This window comes from Equus asinus, chromosome 2, assembly GCF_041296235.1.
Source record: "Equus asinus isolate D_3611 breed Donkey chromosome 2, EquAss-T2T_v2, whole genome shotgun sequence".
Classification (NCBI taxonomy): Eukaryota; Metazoa; Chordata; class Mammalia; order Perissodactyla; family Equidae; genus Equus; species Equus asinus.
In genome coordinates, this window is record NC_091791.1 from 32,922,341 (window position 1) to 32,942,579 (window position 20,239).

The 20,239-nt window shown below is 47.8% G+C and overlaps 1 protein-coding gene across 1 annotated transcript in view; it reads left to right on the plus strand.

The window, feature by feature from the left end:
- Positions 1–20,239, plus strand: part of TLL2 (tolloid like 2) — a 134,977-nt gene that overhangs the window by 95,133 nt on the left and 19,605 nt on the right. Inside the window, exons 9-13 of the mRNA XM_014858419.3 lie at positions 705–820; positions 6,022–6,124; positions 13,412–13,528; positions 14,591–14,736; positions 15,217–15,412. Coding sequence (XP_014713905.1) covers positions 705–820; positions 6,022–6,124; positions 13,412–13,528; positions 14,591–14,736; positions 15,217–15,412 — 678 coding nt within the window. The remainder of the gene's footprint in view (positions 1–704; positions 821–6,021; positions 6,125–13,411; positions 13,529–14,590; positions 14,737–15,216; positions 15,413–20,239) is intronic.

Below are 20,239 nucleotides of genomic sequence, written 5' to 3' on the forward strand. Positions count from 1 at the left end.
TACATAGGACTAGGTTCTAGACTCATAACCAGGCAACCCTCAAACATTCAAGGGCAGAACAGCCTCCTGCAGGGTATTCCGGCCTCCCGTGCCTCTGGTCATTTTTTTTTAATTTTCTTCACTCTTGTGGCTCTTTCAGAGATGGGTAGCAGAAAAAGAAGAGGCAAGATTCAAACTAACAGCTGCAATGAATGTTCAAAGCATTTTCTTTTTCATTTTGCTTCACTTGCACTGTCATATTCTCTCTGCCACAGACGTCATTCATAGTAATTATAATGGCTGCTGTGTATGCAGCACTCACTCACTCTGTGCCAAGCTCTGAGCTGACCCATTTCATTTAATGCAGATGATTTCATTAGCCCTCTAGATAGTTCCTGCCCATTTTACAGATAAGAAAACTAAGGGAAACTTCCCCACCGCGGCCAAGCGGCTGAAGAGCTCAGAGTCAAGCCCAGCTCTAGGCTGAGCTCAATCCTGAGAACCGCAGAAGAAACCCCTGGGGTGTGACTTTTTGGCATCCAGCCCCTGTTTTTGCTTTTATTAACCAGAAAAAAATGTCACTCTGCCTGACATGCTTCTCACCGCGTGTTCCGAGAGCTTTGGCTGGTAAAGGGGTGAATTTGCTTAGCGGCCCCGTGTTGGGGCGCTGCTTAGGTGGGAGCACGTGCGCATGCCAGAATCACAGTGTCATTTTGCTTGCACAGCGTGCGGGGAGACCCTGCAGGACACGACAGGAAACTTTTCCGCACCTGGTTTCCCAAATGGCTACCCTTCCTATTCCCACTGCATCTGGAGGATATCGGTCACTCCGGGGGAAAAGGTAGGTGTGAAACCACCTCAGGAAATGACGTAGCTTTCTTTGAGTTGGGTGAGGCGTGAGGAATTATTATTAATAGTAGTAATAACAGCTGTTATGTTATGAGCACCCACTGTGTGCCAGGCACTGGGCTGGCTTACCTAACATTCATTATTTCTGGACTTTTCAACCAGTCTCCCCCATACAAATGGAGGCCTGTGTAATAAATGTCCACGTAAGTTGTAAATCAAGCTCACAGTTTATAAAACAAAGTAGGCTCTATCCTCCTGCCTTGGTAAACATACCATCAGGATGCCCGGGAAGGCAAGGATCCAATTTAGAATTCCCTGACACCTAGGAGTGCTGGTCTGGAAGGTGGCAATATGGGCGGAGCTAGTCCCCAACCCAGGGCTAGCCTCTCCTCTTCCCAGCCCCCGCTCCATCTCGGAGCACCCAAGGCAACACCCCAGCCCACACTCCCAAGCACCCTCCACTCCTACCTTGCAAATGGCTGTTCCTTGACTGCCCCTCCGGTGGAACTGGTGTGTTGTCTAGCCTCGGGAGGATGGATCCAAGGCTCAGAGCTGTTTGGACAGAGAAGTCCAGGGTCCTGGGCACCTGGAGTGAGGTCTAGGAGCATCACAAGCTCTGGAAGAACAGGTTCCTGTGACTCTGAAGATTCCACCACCTTCTAGGGCAGGGGCTCTTGTGGCCTGGTCCAAGGGTGGTATGTTCTTAACCCTCTTGCAGAGTGCGTCTCCTTTTATCCATTATATGGACAAGGAATCTGAGGCTCAGACATTTAACAAATTGCCCAAATTCACCGTAAGATACAGAACTGGGAACTGGGGCTTCTGTTCTTTGAACCTTGTATTTTTTTCACTACACCTCTCTACAAATCCAAGGGTTCTTCAAGCTGTCTCAGCCTAGATGTGGCCATCTTTGAGATGCCCTCCCTGTCCCTTGGGTCTAGTTCCCTGCAGTCATACCTGTCATAGCTTGTCTCACAATATCAGACAGCTGGTTTATTTGGCTGTCCCTCTTCTGGACTCTAAACTCATTGAAGACAGAGATTGTTCGCCCCCAGATCCCTGGCACCCAGCACAGCCCATGGCACAGAGTCACACAACAAGTACTTATTGAATAGACATGTGGATGGCTGAGTGGCTGAGTGAAAGACCCGCATCTCGGGGCACAGTGGGGGTGTTGGGTTTTCAGATGCCTGTAACCAACCTTCAGGTATCCCTAATTCATAACTTTAAAAAAAAAAGTCCATTTAAATGTAAGTTAAACATAGTGTGATAACTAGAGAGAAATAATGGCTAGGAACCATTGTGAGTGTTTTCTCTGGGCCGGGCACTGGTCTCTGCATGTTATATGGATTCCCTCATTTAAACATCACAACAGCTTCATGTGATGGGTGCTATTTACCACACCCATTTTTCAGATAAGGAAATGGACTTTCCCAAGTCTACTCAGTTTGTTGCAGAGTTGGGATTTGAACCCAGCTGATTTCACTCTGAGAACGTAGATGCTTGACCGTCATCCTATATTATTCCACAAAGGGGACAGGCTAACAGACATTTGAACACAGCTTCACACACACACAACACCTGTATGCACACTCCCTTCCTCTGACTCTAAGCATTTATGACTGTGTGGTTGTCATCTTGAGCCTGAGAGACTCCAGACCTGTCTGCCTTGAGTTCACGTGCTATCTCTATAGGAGGCATCAATGGGAGGGAGGCAGGGAGAGGAAGGGGTCTGGTAATCCCCAAATTGTTGAATTGCCCCTTGTAGCAGAGGCTGTGCAATGTGTTTGAACTGCGTAAGATTCACCAAGCCTTAATTATTATTGCTAACTGGGGGCAGAGAGAACACGTATCGTTGAAATTCCTGCACCAATTATTTCAATTTCTGCTTCACCCAACCTTCCCCAGAGCTGCTAGTAATTAGCAAACTTGATTGATTCAAGTATCACCTCTTGTTCATCACCTCTTCCCCTCTGGTCTTTATGGTTCACTAACATACTTAAAATAATTAGCCTGAATAATTATCCCGTTCATTCAGATCATGAATGTGTTGCCAAGGAAGTTGTAATAACATTTCCTTTCTGAAGTTTTAAAAAGCAAAAGCTGGAGAACTATACTGCAACCAGCTATCAAGTATCCCTGAGCCCTTCCACCTCGATATGAGCCCTGAAGGGGGTACAGAAGGAATCTGAGGTACAATCCTGGTCTTCAAGAGATGGAGAGTTTAATCAGTGTCCCCCCCTCACCCCTAAGGAGTCTGATTTAATTGAAAGAGGGGCATTTGTTTGGCACCAATATATTGTTTTTAAGCTTCCGTGGTGATTCTAATATGCAAGCAGGGTTGAGAACCACTGGAAGAGTGACATCACAACACACACACACACACACATACACACACACACACACTCTCTACGACACAGGAGGTGAGCTGGCCTGTTATTTTCTGGTACTGACTTCATTTGCTAGGAGATCACAGGGCTTTGTGGAGGAAAGTGCTACTTGCCCTGAGACCTGAACGTGAGTGGGATTGGCCCAAGGGGAGGGGTGGGCCCTCTCAATGCCACTCAAGACGGGCAGCCTGTGAAGAGCGCTTAGTGTGTCCAGTGTGTGGTGCGCGAAGTGTGCACTCAGTGTGGCTTGATTTTTTAAATTGTCATTTATTGAGGGCCTGTTCTGTGCCAGGCATAGCACCAGGCAGTCTGTATACAGTCTCTTGTGCAGTCCCCTCAACAACCCAATGACGTGCGTGTTGTTTTCCAGATGAAGGAACTAAAGGTCCAGGCGGACTAGTATTTTGCCAAGGTCCCAGAGCTAGTAAGAGGTAGACGAGAGAAGAAATCCACATCTGCCTGACTCTAAAAACATCTGCTTTGCAAGCACTGTAAGAGAGAAAGGGAGGCGTTCCAAGGAGGAGAAGATCGTGTCCAGCTGTGCAATCAGAGAAGGACCTAGGGAGGAGGCAGGGGCCGCTTGAGCTGGGCCGGGAGAGGGTTCCACTAGTACGGATATGTCAGGGCTCATTGGGAAGTAAGGTCACATAGGGTGGTTGCTGGAGGCTCTGGAAGGGAAGCAGAGAATTTAATTTATGAGATGCGGGCATAGGGAGCTGCTGAAGTTTTCTGAGCATAGGAGGGATCTGGTAAACATGAGATGTAAGTGCAAGATTGATCTAGAAGCCCTAGTGTGCAGAATGGACGGGGGCACAGCAGGGAGAGTTCCGGAATCATCTCGGCAGGAGCGATGCAGGAAAGGCAGTTGAAGGGGCAGCAAGACTGGCTTGGAGCAAGGGTCACAGACATCTTAAAGGAAGACAGTCTGTCCACATGGGTGCTGAGCAGATATGATGCAGCAGGTACAATAGGGGCAAAGCAGAGATAACTCCAAGGTGTTGTACCTGGGTCACTGGTGATGGTGTCACCTACAGATGGGGAAGCTGGAAGGGAAATACTTTGCTTTGAAGTGTTCTCACAGTTAATGGGGAGTAGGAGACAGGAGCCAGCCAAGGAGAGAGAACAGTGGAGAGAGGACAGGCTAGCATAGTGAAAACTAGAGAGGAGAGGTTCAAAGCAGAGGGGCCATGGAGAACAAGGACAAATCTATAACTGGCTTTTTGATTTGGCCAGGAAGGCATTGGAACCCTTGACCTGCAGCCCTCCAGCCTAAGGGTTTACTTAGAGATAGCAGGACCTGGGGCTGTTACATAAGAAAGTGGCTATTGGAGGAGAGAGAGTGAAGATGCCTGAGAGAGATGAGCTGGCTGAGAGCAAGGTCCCTCTGAGTGAGAAAAGAAATAGGGTCACGGGTGCAGGGGCTGGAGCAAGGCTGCCTTCAGCGGGACGCTGGAGAGCAAGAAGAGCTGAGAAATGATGGAGCAGTGACATGCTGAGCACGGGCAGAGAGCAAACTTGACAGCTGGGGCCAGATGGGTGTGGGCACCTTGCCTGGCGGGGCTTGAATGGAGGTGAAGGGAAAGGGGAAAACCTGACCTCTGTCTGGGCCATCTGCCAGGACAGCCCTGAGCTGGAAGGGTTGCAACGGGCACCAGAGCCAGTTCACCGGTGCAGCGCCTGTGTGCTGTGTCCATAGGGCCCACCCAGGCCCCTCCACGTTTATGTAAAGGGACATCCACTGAACAGCCACAAGGATATCCAGAAGAACTGGAACCCTCCTTCCCAGTCCTTCTGAACCCCCTTTCCCCAGCCTTCACTCCTTTTCCTCGCCGCTTCTGCCTCCTCATTCCTGACACACACACAATGACCTACGCTGGGCACACAGTGCAGCTCCCCAAACATGTCAGTGCCTTGGCTCTTGTCAGTCCCTCACTAGAATGCTCTCTCACCCTACTTCTCTGCCCACTGGACCCCCACTCCCCTTAGGTTAAATCACCTCCTCTGAGAAGCCTTATCCAGTATCACCGGCAGAATTTATTTCTCCCTCCTTGGGACTCCAGAATGCCCTTTCTGTCTATCCTTTTCTTTTCAGCATTTATACCATACTGTCCTAATTAGCTTCATACATCTGCCTCTCCCTCGTTCTCTGAGCTCCTTAAAGGCAAGAACCCCGTCTTACTGATCTTTCTATCTCGATTGGCCAACACCGACTGGCACACAGCAGGTGGTCAAGAAACAGTGGTGGAATGAATGAATGAATGAATGAATGAATGAACAAACGCACAGACTAACTGTTAGACTGTTAGCCTAACTGGAAGGCTGTTAGACACACCACACCTCAGAGGAGTGAGGTTATGGCCGCGGGGACATTGATCGTGAAGGTGCCCAGATGCACTCGGGCTAACCCCGGACCCTCTGGAATGATTGATGATGTTATAAGATCTTTTTGTATCTCTGAACTTCATTGACCTCTTACCTCCTTCCAAATCCCCAGTCTCAACTCGTCCTGGCCCATCTTTTTAATGCATCTTGCTTTCTGTAAACCACCGAGTGACTTCAAAAGCTCAAGTTATTCCCCAGACAGAACCAAAGGACCCATCTCCTCTGTTTACTCCCCATCCTGCTTAAGGTTTATTATTTAATGTCAGGAGGCTTCCTGTGAGTGTGCTTTTGAGAGGACACTCCTACTGTGGTCTGAGCACTCTGTATGCTAAAGGGTAATGTGAGAACACCAGTATTCAAGCTGCATCTTCAACTCCTCAGGCTCTGCTGCCAAAACTCACTTTACGGTAACTCTTTACAGATCGTCTTAAACTTCACATCCCTGGATTTATTTAAAAGCCGCCTGTGCTGGTACGACTACGTGGAGGTCCGGGATGGTTATTGGAGAAAAGCCCCCCTCTTAGGTGAGTTGACTTTAGAAAGCCTTACGAGCAGAGCGAGGGGATGTTCTGTGTGATGCTGTTAATGTTCAGAAGGGTCCATCCTGACAGCAGTCACAGGAAGCTCTCAAGGGTCTGTGTCATTGTAAAACTCTGAACACTCCATTTGGCCACACATGTTAAAAGCTTTTAAAACTGCAAATACCCTTTGACCCAGCAATTCCACTTCTTGGAACTTATCCTAGGGAACTAATTAAGGAAGTGTGCAAAGCTCTAGCTACAGGGATGTTCACTGAAGCAGGCAAAATTGAAAACAGTTTAAATGTTCAACCGTAGGGGTTAGCTGAATAAATTATAATACATCTTTTCAATGGAAAACTATCCAGCCATTAAAAATAAAGTTGGAGGTGACTATTTGTTGATACAGAAAGGTGTTCATTGTACCTTGCTAACAAAAAAGCTGTTACAAAATAGATCATGCAAGATTCCATTTTAATAAAAATACGTCTATATGTATATTAAGCAGGCTTTGCAAACTCAAATGCCTTCAGGGATAAAGGTGTAAATGAATGAGATGAGGCTGGTATGATAACATAAGGAGTGGTGGACAGTGTGGCAAACTGAACAGTGAATATCCTGACCAAAATTACTCAAAACAAAATTACTTAAAACATTGTGCAGGCTGAATTGGACTGGAAGAAACCATTTAGTGATGTATAATATAAATGTCAAGTTAAATTATAAATATGAATTAATACACAGTGGTTATTTCAGGATGATGGAGTATTTTTTAAAAATTTATTCTGTTGTTCCTGGTTTAGCTGTATTTTCTAATTTTTCTATGATGAGTATGTATTCTTTTTAGGAGATGAACAGTGTATGAACTCCTACATGAAAAGGCAGCTTGGACCTTTGAGTGAGAGGCAGTGAGCAGGTGGCATAAAGAGAAAGACCAGTTCATTTAGGATTGGTCGCCAGAAGAGAGATCTCTCATGGGTGACCAGGGAAGATTAATGCTGTAATGAGGACTAGTAGCGTCAGTGTCCTGGGAGTGGACATAGGGCCTCCTTTGGCCTCAGAATGGCAGCCATGGTGGAGTCAGAGAGAGAAGCAGACTTACAAGGAGCCTAACGGAAGGGTCTTGGCTGAGAGTGTGTTGTCCTCGTCTTTAGAGTGGTCTGTAAGGTGGGCTTCCGCACTGGACAAGTTTAAGGTCTCAGTGAGGACTTTGTCCCTGGCATATCCTCACGTGGGCAGAAAAGCCACACCTGTTAAGTTGCGAATGACTGGCCTGAGAGGAGCTGCTGTTGGGACAGCTGACTAAAGATGAAGAAGAGAAAGGAGAGAGCTGAGCTGGCGAGTTTTACTGACAGACCGAGCCTGACTTCGTGTCAGATTCTGGGGTAGGTCAGAAGAGACTGGGACAGAGGATCTGGCTGGACCCAAAGAGGCCTGGCAGATATTAGGCTCTGTATGACCAAAGGGTCTCAGCCAGGTCAGCTACCACCGGGAAGAGCACACAAGCCCCCTCTGTCCAGAGGGCCGTGAGTTTCAGTTCCTAGAGGCACAAACAGGCAGGAATTTGTGTCCACAGGAGTTCTAGAAAGAAGCCAGGGCAGGCTCTGAGTTGGGGTACAGCTTACCACCATTAGGAGGGATCACTTAGGTAGTTAGCGTCCAGGTAAGGAAGACAAGAAAGTGATCCCCAGGCCAAGCACGGACAGGAGTGTGTACACTGCAGGACAAATGGGTTATGCCACCTGATGGCAGGGTGGAGCTGCGTGCCTGGATGTCTGCTCCCTGCCTAATGTGAGCAGACATGGTGTGCACTAGCAGCCAGAGGGCGGCAGGGCTCTACAGGTAGCACATTGAGGGGTACAAACATACAGAAGGCTTTGTTCCTAGTAGCAGAGGTTCCCAAACCTGGCTGAACACTACCATCAGCTGGGAAGATTTCCATGACTACAGATTCCTGGGAGACTTCTAAATCAGAATCCCCATGAGTTGGGTCAAGGAATGATCCTGCTTATCTATAAATGGATGCACACATGTACTTGTCTAGTACCAAATGCATAGAAAGAGGACATCCTGGGTGCTTATCAAACCATTGAAGGTGGTTCCCTCTGAGAAAGGACGCACGGTGGTGGGAGGCAGCTTCATGGTTTGGTTGTATACTTTTGGATTGTTTGGATCTTTTACAAGAATGCATTCAAGTATTCTTTTATAATTAAAATCATGAAAGAAGCTGTGTGGGAGGAGTTTCCTGAGAACATGGAATGACAGACCCCCTCAGCCCAGCAGGACCTTCGAGTCACTCATCTCACACCTTCACGAGAAAACCATGCTCCCTAAGTGTGGACCAACTCGCTGAGGCCACACAGCCAGCTAGTGGTTGAGATCAGACCAGAACTTAGATGTCCTGGTGACAGGGAGAGGGGACTGCTAAATCTGAGAAAGGTCTCCCTCTAGAGATAAAATGCACGATTCGTTGTTTATCTGAAATTCAAATTTAACTGGGCTTCCTGTGTTTTTGTTTGCTAAATCTGGCAACCCTATCCGCGCCCCCCCAGGAATGTGATAGACTTAAAGGGCTCAGGAGGAGGAAGTTTCTGTTACTGAAGTTCCCCAGAGAGGATCAAGGCACGCTCCTGAGAATGGGCACAGGCAGAGGAATTTCCAGCCGTTCGCTTTTCTTGAACTTGAGACAAGAATTTTCTCACTACAGATCCGGTATCGCTGGCTACACTTTCATTGATTAGATGGGGCTTTTGCTGTTCGTTGTTGTCAGTGATGTTTTGTTTTGTTTTGTGCGGTTTTTTTCTTTTGGCTCATATTTTACACACTTTCGCAGTGTGTGTGTGTGAGTGTGTGTGTGTGTGTTGAGTGTGCTGTGGCCAAGGCATGGCCCGGTGCCTGTAACCATCGTCCTTCATTTGCAGGAGTTGTCCTTTGCCAACTATTTGGCCTGCTCTGATGTTTCCAAATGCAGTTGTTAGTGAACTTTTGTGTTTGGAACAAGTGCATTGTGTGGGCCGAGCTGGTCCCTGGGAGGGGTCAGTGCCATGAAATCTGCCGAGAGGAGGCAGGTCAATGCCCCTTTGGCAGGAGAGAGAGCGGATTAGGGCGGATTGTGAAAGTATGCATCTTGCTCTGAAAAACTGTGCATTGCATATTTTCCCAGGGCAGTGTGTGAAAATCCAGGCATAATGGACCCATATTTTTTTATGAATGAACCCTTTATGACTCCCCACGGAGCGCACTTGTAGCGTCCTCATCTGCATTTCCTCTTCTTGATATCCTTATTAAACTCCTCCTCCAAAGCCAGGAACCAGATTTCAGTTTAGGAATTTGACACCTTTTCTCTAGTCCAATTTCTCTCCAGCCTGTTAGGCTTTTTGGAAGGAGGCTGTTTGGGACCCGGGTTTTCACATAGTGATTAAAGGGAAGTGTAAGTAGATTGAGAACACATTTCATGGCTGGTTAAAGACATCAAATTGGTTTTTCAGTTTCAGGGGTCACTTATGAGATTGCACCTAAAGGGAGGAGGAAGGTGTCTGCATGGAGAACTCACCCAGTCGTTGCGAACACTGTCCTGTTAATTGGATTGCCCTCCCTTACTTCTGCTGGAGGAATTACTCTCACAATGCACTTTTGTATGCAGAACTGTCTTTGGGCATTCTGTACCACCACAATGCACACAAAAGCCCTTTTTCCCCCTTTCCCTGAAGTGGGGAGGGAAGTTCAGAGAGGCCAGCCTGGCCAATCAGTGTCGCGTGGCCCCACTCCTGGGGCAACCTGGGCAGGGGCAGCCTCCCAAAGGAGCAGAAAATAGCTCGAGTCAGATAGCCAAGCCTGGCATTACCACCGACTTGCTTTATGATTTGAAGCTTTGATCTTCATTGCTATGTGTCTGTGCCCAAACTGTGAAAGAGGAATGATGTTTATATTCCCAGAGAGCAGAGTCGATGTTTATGGATCCAAAAATGTAGTGCTCAGAATTGCACCTTAAACAGAGAAGTTCCTTTTGAGGGTGGTGGTGATGACGGGGATGAGGATGAGGAAGATGAGACTGATGATGAAGGTCAAGATCTCAGACTACCACCATTCAAAAGCTTGCATCCGCTTACAGAATTGAGTGTAACTCAACCCAAATTCTCCAATCCTCACTTTTCTCATAATTGAGATTAATGCTAGTACCTATTTCAGGGTGTAAGAGGGGATGCAATTGGATAATCCACGTAAAGTGCTTAGGACAGTGTCTGGTATAGACATGCACAGTAAAAAGGGGGCTTTTATCAGAACCATATGGTGAAGATGAGAATGTTGACAGCAGTCAAAGGACAATGTAGAGGGTTCTAGTTAAGAATTCCAAGGTGGTTTGGGGAGAGACTTTACTTAGAAATAACTTGTAATTTGTTCTACCAAGTCCAGCTCTGCCAAGCCAGTAAGATACACCTTAGCCTAGAATTCCTACCTCATCCAAAGAACTAAGTAGAGATGGTTGTCCTGTGGCCCTGGGGGCCGGTGGCTCATCTCGTCCGGTTGGGTTCTTAGGCAATAAGGCCATGGAAGTCCCTCTCTCTTTTGGAAAGAGTCCCCAGCGGCTGTGACAGCTGGAGTTTTTAAAAGAAGAAATTTGGACTTGAAACTTTGGCTCAGCTGAGAAGGAATTCCTTTTGTGAACCGGCGATGTCTAACTGCTGCTCGGCGGCTCTGTCTCCTCCCTGGGAAGCAATACTTCCCATGCTTACGTGTTGTTTTCAAAGGACTAATTGACACTAATTGGCCATGCCAGAGGAACCATTACCGAAAATTTATAGGCTTCTGATGGACTTTTCCTTGCTGAATTCTTGGCAGTGGTTTGAGCTCATCTCACTTAGTATTAAGCTCAACAAATCCAAAAGGCTGCAGGTGGCCAGAATCGGAAGAAAGCAGGAGATTAGCAGCCTCTACCCTGTGTCTCCCCAAAGAATGTCTGCCTCAGATGGCCATTAGGAAATGTCCATAGTTGCATTTCCTCATCCCCCAAGCTCACTTCCCCATTTCTCAGAAAGGCAAAGCAGCGTTACAGCTTCAAGGGGTTGACTGGGCACCTAAGACAGTGCTGGCAATAAGAGAATGCCCAAAATATTTGTTAAATGGACTTAAAAAAAGAAACGAGATGTAATTTACATACCATACAACTCATCATTTAAAGTGTACAAGTCAAGGGTTTTTTAGTGTGCTCACAGAGTTGTACGACCATCCCCACAATCAATTTGAGAACATCATCACCCCTAAAAGAAAAACATACCCGTTGACAGTCACTCCCCATTCCCCCAATATTAAATGGATTTTTTTTTTGGAGGAGGATTAGCCCTGAGCTAACATCCGCTGCCAATCCTCCTCTTTTTGCTGAGGAAGACTGGCCCTGAGCTAACATCTGTGCCTGTCTTCCTCTATTTTGTATGTGGGACACCTGCCACAGCATGGCTTGATGAGTGGTGCATACATTCATGCCTGGGATCTGAAGCAGCGGACCCCGGGCCACTGAAGCACAGCGCATAAACCTAACCGCTATGCCACCAGGCCAGCCCCTTAAATGGATTTTTGAGTGACTCACAGTCAGCGTTTGGGAGAACCATGGCTTCCAGTACAAACAGGCCTTGACTGGTCTGTGTTGAGAACTGCTCAGTATGACTCAGCCCATCTCCCACTCAGCCCCATCTCTGTCCTTGCCATGATGGCCATCATTATGTGGCATTAGAAATTATATGGCCAAGGATTACTGTGCACTGGGAAGGATGGCCTTCCCCCTTTTCCTTTGTAGAGGGTCCAAATTTCAGATCCATACCCTAGTGTCTAAGAAATTTATTTGTATTTTTCAGTAACAAAAGTTCAATAAAAATTATAAGCCCCTTTCCATCAGGTAGTGGGAACTTAATTTCAGTCACTTTGTGGTTTCTTCCCCCAGGGTGGAAGTGCCAGTGAGGGGCATAGTTTGTGCCAGGGCATGGTGGTGCAGGAGGCACCCATATTGCCATCTGGCTGGCATTGCTGTTGGGATGTCTGTCTCCAGTCCTCTGTCCATCTTAGTGGCTGCTGTGCCTCCTCCTTGCCTCAACCCTAGGCCAGTTCAAATGGTACCAAGTCCACATCTCCCTAGAAGATGTTCTGTGAGAGATATTCTGTGGCTCCCCAAGTCCTCTGGGCTGAGGGAAAGTCGCTTCCCTACCCCTCCCAGGAGCCTGGAGTCACATGGCTGCCATCATGCTGTGCTTTGCCTGGAGGGCTCTGCATGCCTGCCTCCTGGCCTCAGGTCTTACAAACCACACAGACATTTCTGTTCTGGCCCCAGGTGAGACATGGGAATCCAGCGTCTTGTTCCCCTCCAGGCTCTGCCCAGGAACTGAGCACAATTCTCTGCTTCTCCCAGATCCTTAAACCCACTTGGGGTCTCCATCATCCTTTTCCATCCAGGCTCTCAGCTCAGGGTGGGACAGGGTACAGGGTCCTTTAGGAGAGTCCACAGTACCCTCTCCAATCCTCTTTCTCCTTAGTCCCCTCACTCATCCATCCTAGGAATCTTTCTAAGACTACAAGGATGGGAAAATGTGCTCCTATTCCTTGTGTATTTTTTCAAATCTTTGGTATTGTGACTGGGCTTGTGAAATTCAGAAGTCAAAAAGATTTGATTTCTCCATTGTGTGTTTTCTGGCATCGCTTCTCTGAGGCAAGGAAGGCAGAGTATCTTCCCAAAGGCATGCCCCCGGAAGAGAAGGGCTAATATGTCATAGGAAATACCAGGGGAGGGAACATTCATGCGGCCACACCGGCAGCACCTCAAGGGGACCCCTTTGGCAGGGGAGGGGCTGCCTGGGCTGTCCTCTAAATCTCCCGCAGGTAGCCTGGAGGAGGCACCCAGGTTGTTTCCATTCCATCTTTTTTTTTTTTATTTAAAGATTTTATTTTTTCCCTTTTTCTCCCCAAAGCCCCCCAGTACATAGTTGTATATTCTTCGTTGGGGTCCTTCTAGTTGTGGCATGTGGGACGCTGCGTCAGCGTGGTTTGATGAGCAGTGCCATGTCCGCGCCCAGGATTCGAACCAACGAAACACTGGGCCGCCTGCAGCGGAGCGCGCGAACTTAACCACTCCGCCACGGGGTCAGCCCCTCTGTTCCATCTTTTAATCCTGATGTACTACAAGATGATTTGCCCCAGGGCGGGGTATTACCTTGAACCACATTGGAAGAAACACTGCTTCCTCTCTGTCTGCAGCGAGCCCCTTCTGGCTGTTCACCAACAGCCTGACCGTTCTTTTCCGCTTCGCAGGTAGGTTTTGTGGCGATAAAGTCCCGGAGCCCCTCATCTCCACAGACAGCCGGCTCTGGGTGGAGTTCCGGAGCAGCAGCAACATCCTGGGCAAGGGTTTCTTCGCAGTGTATGAAGGTTTGTTCACGCTGAAGGAAGCCACCTGGGAGTTCTTGATATGCCTCTGTCTTTACCATGCAGCCCGCTGTCCCTCTTCCGCCCAGACATGCGTGGCAGCTGCCAGAGCCAGGGTGGGGGCCACCACCGCAGGGGCTATGCTGCTCTTTCCCCCACATTCTGGAAGCAGAGAGACCAGCTGTGCTTACTTCAGGACAGGCATCATCTACCTGTCACCACTCTGCTGAGCCCTCATTCCAGTCCAGCTGGGGAGCCAGCTTCCCCCACACAGGGGTGGTTTCAGGAGGTATAGAACCCTGTGGAAATGAAAGCAGCCTCTGAATAGCTGTGTGAGCCTGAGCAAAGAATCTAAACCTCTCTGAGCCTCTATTTGTTTCATTTGTGAAAAGAGGACTTTGGACAATGGCAGGGAATTTCCAACTACTTTCTTGCAAGGGCCTCTGAGGCCACCGTGGTGGTTGAATTGAGGAAACCAATAGATCTGGGGTCTAGGCAGCAGCCACCAGGGCAATTCTGCTTGTATTTGTTCCACTTGTTGGGTTTCTCTGGCTAGCTACACCTGTGGCCCCCCTCAAAGGAAACCACGGGCCTTAACTTGTAATTTTGGAGAGGCCAAAATTTTGTTTTTATAAAAGAAATAACATGCGTGTGCATGTGTGTGCATGCGCACTCACGCGTCCCTCTGTATCAGCGTTCCTCGACCCTCTGCATTCACATCACCTGGGGGACTCTTAAACGTCACTGCTGCTGGAAGCTCCCCCAGACCCACTTGAATCAGAACCTCGGGGGATGTGGCCTCAGCTTCTGCAGCTCGAGAAATCTCCCAGGTGATTTTAAGGCACAAGAAAGGTAGAGAACCACTGCTCTACACCGTTATTTCCTTTGTATGAAAAAAATTCAGAGTTGCAAACAAATGAAATTATGCCTTTCTAGAGGCACAGTCTTGGTTGCATGGACATGAAAATGTTGGCAAGAGGAGTCACCTAGTGGTGATAATGGCCACCCAACTTCCTTCGTAAGGTCTGACCAGGGACCCCCTTCCTCCTGGCTCTCTCTCTAAAGCTACATGTGGGGGAGACATTAACAAAGACGCCGGGCAGATTCAATCTCCCAACTACCCCGATGACTACAGACCTTCCAAGGAATGTGTCTGGAGGATTACGGTTTCGGAAGGGTTTCACGTGGGGCTTACCTTCCAAGCTTTTGAGGTGAGTACTGCTAAGATTGTCTTCCCATGGATGAAGGAAATGTCAACTTCTGTTAGACACTCTCTGCTCTGTAAAGATGGGTTTCCATTTTTGGGCTGAAAACAGGAACCTAAGGGCCATTTCAAGCCCATGGTGTGTGGTACCCGGATATCTGATATCAAAACCTTTGCAGGCTTTGAAATCGTGTTCACTTCCTTTCTAATGGCTGCTAGAGAGGGTGGGGAATGATTGGAGAGCAGGTCTAGGATGGGACCCAAGGAGGTTTGTAGAATTGTTCTTCCCTACTTATCATCTCTTTGCAGCTTGATTCAGCCTTGACTTCTACAAGTAGGAGAAAGCTTGGAGAAGCCTAGGACACACATGGGTCCTTTTCCTCTTGGTTAGACTTTCGAGAGTAATATTTAGGTTATTTTCTTAAATCAAAACCCTTAAGGCCAGGCCATCCGCCATTTTCCACATTGCGTCTGTTTCTCTATCTAGATCGAAAGGCACGACAGCTGTGCTTACGACTACCTGGAAATCCGCGACGGCCCCACAGAGGACAGCATCCTGATTGGCCACTTCTGTGGCTATGAGAAGCCGGAGGATGTGAAATCGAGCTCCAACAGAATGTGGATGAAGTTTGTGTCCGATGGCTCTATCAATAAAGCGGGCTTTGCAGCCAATTTTTTCAAGGGTATGAATTAGCAGTTTGTTTCCATTTTTAGTCACAGGAAGAGATATTGCCCTCCTGGCTTAAGAATCACAAAGCCCATCTGGAAGCTTAGCACCAAACAAGGCTCCCTGCAGGGAGGGGGCAGCGACCCATTTTAGACCTGTATGTAGGGCTCCCAACAGAGTTCACGACTGACTCAGGAACAGACTCAGCCTTGGCTTCTATGTGGCAGAAAGTTCTGCTGCTATACTTAGAAATTTAATAAGTTTACAAGGTCAACTTAGTGAACCTTAGTGAAACTGAGCATTGATAATAATAAATATTTGTGTGGTTGCTATCATTAATTGAGCACCTACTGTGTGCCAGGAACTGTGCAAGGTACTTGATTTACACGATGACATTTAATTTCCAAAATATCCCTTTGGGTTGGGTTTGGATCCCGTCTGATCAGGGTCGCTGCTCAGGGTCGTCCAGGTAGTTCAGTGGCAGATCAAGAATCTAAACTGTCTGACGCCTTAGCTCAAACTTTTCCTACAACATTGCTTGCATCCCCTGATGTGGGCCAGAGAGGCATCTCAGGTCTTCAGCTCCTGAAGCATCAGCCCCCAGCCTACAAGCTGACCCTCAGGCGGGTGGGGGTGTGGAGGCGAGTGAGGAGTGGTACTTGGTGAGCAAACCTCTCTGCTGCCTTAGGGATCCACTGGTCCGTGGGGTCTTGATGGAACCACACTTAGAAAGGCATGGGAAGACCAGCATTCCTGCCCATAGCAGAGTAGGCTTCCCAGGACTCCTTTCAATGGCGGGTCTTCCTTCTCTGCTCTCAGGGCCCTGGATGCCCCTCAGATGACCACAGCGGAAGAGGGAAGCCAGGATACTCCCCAGTGCATGGTGACTGGGCGCCCAGTAGCACACCAGCAGCCACCGGATGGAGATATCCAATCTGTAGCTGAGGTCCCTTGATTAGTGGCCCTGCTCACACCCTGAGGGAGGCTGCTTTTTCTCTTCTTCCCTCCTCTCCCAGGACTCCTGGCTGTGCCCACTCAGAAATGCTGGTCCCTCCCTTTCTCCCAATCTCCCCATCGGCCCCCTCTTTAGCCTCTTCTCCCAGGTTCTACGTAAGCAGATGGGTGTCAGAAGAACCCACTTCAAGCCATGTGACCCTGAGCAGGCAGCCCTTTGTCCTTCTTGAAGCCTCGGTTTCCCCTCTCAAAACAGGGGAAGGAAATCTCCCCGTAACCAGTGGTGAAGCCCCAATGAAACGGTGGCTGTGGAGATGCTATATAAGCCGACAAGTGCCGCGCAAGTCTGTGGAATTGTTATCTTTTCTGTCTTGAGCATCTGGGGAGAGCAAAACCCAAGCAGAAACAGAACAAGAATCCTAACGCTCTGAATAACTGGAGACAAAATTTAATTCTTTCCCAAGCAAAAAAGCCAGGCCACAGCAAGTGTATTTCAAATGCAATCAGCTAGTGGTTGTAGTGGGGAAGAAGGACACGACAGTCTTAGTTGAAATGCCTGGAAATTCACAGCCCCCACCCCAGCCTGGTCAAGATTGAATACGCCATGTGTCTCCCAGCCTGGAGAGGCCCCTGTCTGACTTAGTAGCAGCAACACTGGCTTTGTGGCCTTAATCAAGTTCCACGAGCTGTCTGAGCCCCAATCCCTCCACCTGTAGAAATGGTACTACCAGGTTATTGAAACAGGTTACTACCAGGTTATTGAGAAGGGTACTACCAGGTTATTGAGAAAGGGTACTACCAGGTTATTGAAACAGGGTACTACCAGGTTATTGAGAAATGGTACTACCAGGTTATTGGAGAGCTGTTGTCAGGAGAAAATAAGATTGCATAAGCGAACACACATGGTATAAAGTTTAGTCCCATTAATTGTCTTTGCTAATGAAGGAGTCTTTGAGGTGGTTAGTTTTCTCTCTGGAAAAAGTGTCCTGACCATTTCTTCTTGCCTATTGCCATGTGTCAGTTTCCGAGGGCTGCTGTAGCAAATTACCACAAACTTCGTGGCTTAAAACAACATAAACTTATTGTCCTACAGTTGTGGAGGTCAAAGTTCCTTGCCTTTTCCAACTTCTAGAGGAGGCCCCTGCGTTCCTTGGCTCATGGTACACTTCCATCTTCTAGCAGCAGTGGCCCACTGAGCCTTTCTCATACCACATCACAGACCTCTGCTTCCGTCGCCGAATCTCCTTTTCTGACCCTGACTTTCCTCCTCCTTCTTTCTATTATAAGGACCCTTGTGATTACATTGGGCCCACCCAGACAATCTAGTCTAATCTCCCGTTTTAAGAACCTTAATTTAATCACATCTGCAAAGTCCTATCTGCCATGTAACATTAACAGATTGACAGGTTCCAGGGGCTAGGATGTGGACCGCTTTGGGAGGCCTTATTTTGCTTTCCATGTCATGAATGATTATGAAGTTTTATTCTAATTCTATTTACTTTAATTCTCCTGTCCTTCTCCTCCCCTGACTTCCACCCCTAGGTCAGTAAATTAGGTGTTGGGGCTCCTTTCCAGTGAGATAACTGATAAGAAATTGGCACTGGCCCACCCACACCTAATCCGCGGTTCTGCTGATGATCAGCGATGCACATTTTTGAGAGGACCAGTTAAGCTGGAGATTAAGGTTGCCAGATTTAGCAAAAAAAAAAAGGATGCCAGTTAAATTTGAATTTCAGATAAAGAATGATCTTTTAGTGTATGTCCCAAATATTGCATACTGCGCTAGGAAATGATTGGTTGTTCATCTGAAATTCAAATTTAATTGAGCCTCCTGCATTTTTTGTGGCAGCTCTACTGATAATGCCAGTCAGCACAGTGGAAAGCGATGTTTCTTTCTGTGATGCTAAACTGGTTTGTGAGGGCCTAAGTCGAGAGCCTTGGCTGGCTCTAAGTAACCATGATAACCAGCTCTGTTTGCTGATTGGAAGAAGCCATCTTCTCCCTCCTCCACATTTAGCATCCATTCAGCAGTCATCAAACTATGTCAGGGCTGTGCTAGGAGCTGGGGACACAGAGGAAGACACAGTCGTTGTCCTCAAGAGCTCAAGCTGGTGACAGAGACCTGCAAGCAAACACGGGTGATGACATTGCCGTGGAGTATGGACCTGGGAGCATGGACCTGGGAGCAGGGGCTCACTTGGCATGAGGGTGGGGTCAGGTTACCCAGCCTCCATACTTCAAGGACATTTTAATTTGCAAACATCTTAGATGCCCCTGAAGGTGTTAACTGAGGCTCTTCTACACTAACTTGGGGCACTGGCCCAGCTTGACACCTTTTTTTATGTTAATGAGGACTGCAGAGAACCACATTTAGAAAAGAAGAAATATACAACATTGACCTTGACCTTGAATCTTATAAGAGGAACCAGGACTGGTGGAAACCTCGTTGGGATCTATTAAAAGGGAAAGAAAAGACATGTATTGAGTGTCCCAGAAACAACATGATTATCTCACCTGTCTTCAGAACAACGTCTTGGTAGGCGTTATTGTTACCGCCATTTTCAAATTGAGGAAACTGAGGTTCTATGGTGGCAGAGCTGGAACTAGACCCCAGACTTGTAGAATCCCGCAGTCCACTCTCTTTCCAGTACAGAGACCTAAGGCCACAGGCAAGTCAAGTGAAGGGATTTGAATTTTTCATTAGTGTTTGTGATTTGATTCTGACGCTTGTCACCTTTCTGCCTTCTCAATACTGTGGGAGTGTAGGGAACCGGGCCCTGGATTTAGTGTCTGAAGTTCAGGTTCCAGTGCTGCCTGCATCTCTCACTAGCGATCCACTCTCAGGCGAACCCGTTTTCCTCCTGAGACTGGATCATCCCTGATATTTTCTCCACTGTATCCCTAGTGCCTGGTCCACAGTGGGTTCAGTAAATACTTAGTGAGCAAGGAATGAATGGATGAATGAATGAATGAGGCTCAAATTCCTCATTTGTGGATTGGGCATCCTGCTACCTGCTCTGCCTACATTTTGGGGTTCCTATGAGGATGAATGAGGTGGAAACCACAGTCTGGAGCAACAAGGCCCAACAGAAGTAGGAGGCGAGTCACAAATGTGAGCCACGTATGTAATTTTAAACTTTCTAACAGCCACCTTACCAAAAGAAAAAAAAACCAAAAAACCAGGTGAAATTCATTTTAATAATATACTTTATTTAACCCAATATATCAAAAAATACTATCATTTTAATATGTAATCAATATACACAACATTAATGAGATATTTTATGGAATTTTTTCATACTGACTCTTGGAAATCCAGTGTGTTTTACACTCACAGCACAGCTCAATTTAGATTAGTTACATTTCAAGTGTTCGATAGTCACATGAGGCTAGTGGCTACCAGATGGGTCAGCACAGGTCTAGAGACTGGGCACAGCCAGCTTCTCTGTCCAGCCTTTTTCCAAGAGGCCATCAGTAGGATGTCCTGTGAACACACAGTACCCAGTGCATGTGTCAGGACTTCTCCAGTGAAAGAAACCAGAAGAGTAACTACAAAGGCCACGTGGAAGAGTTGGATCAAGTCAAAGAAGCTCTTGCCTGGGTGCTGGTTGGCAGGAGGCTCTGCCCAGAGCCCAGCTGGCGCACGGCACTGACCAGCGTGCCAGTTGGCCTCTGCATCCCTCTCCTGGTGCCAGATGGCAGTCCCACTCACAGCCCGCTGGCCAAGCAGCAGGCACAGCACCTCACATCCCTGGTTACTTCGGGAGATGGCAGGAGCATTTGAGGGTTGGCAGGGCCATTTTGGTCACACACTCCCCACATACAGAACGTACAGAATATGAAGATTGCTACCTTGATCCCCACATTCCACTGTCCCAGTGCTGATGGC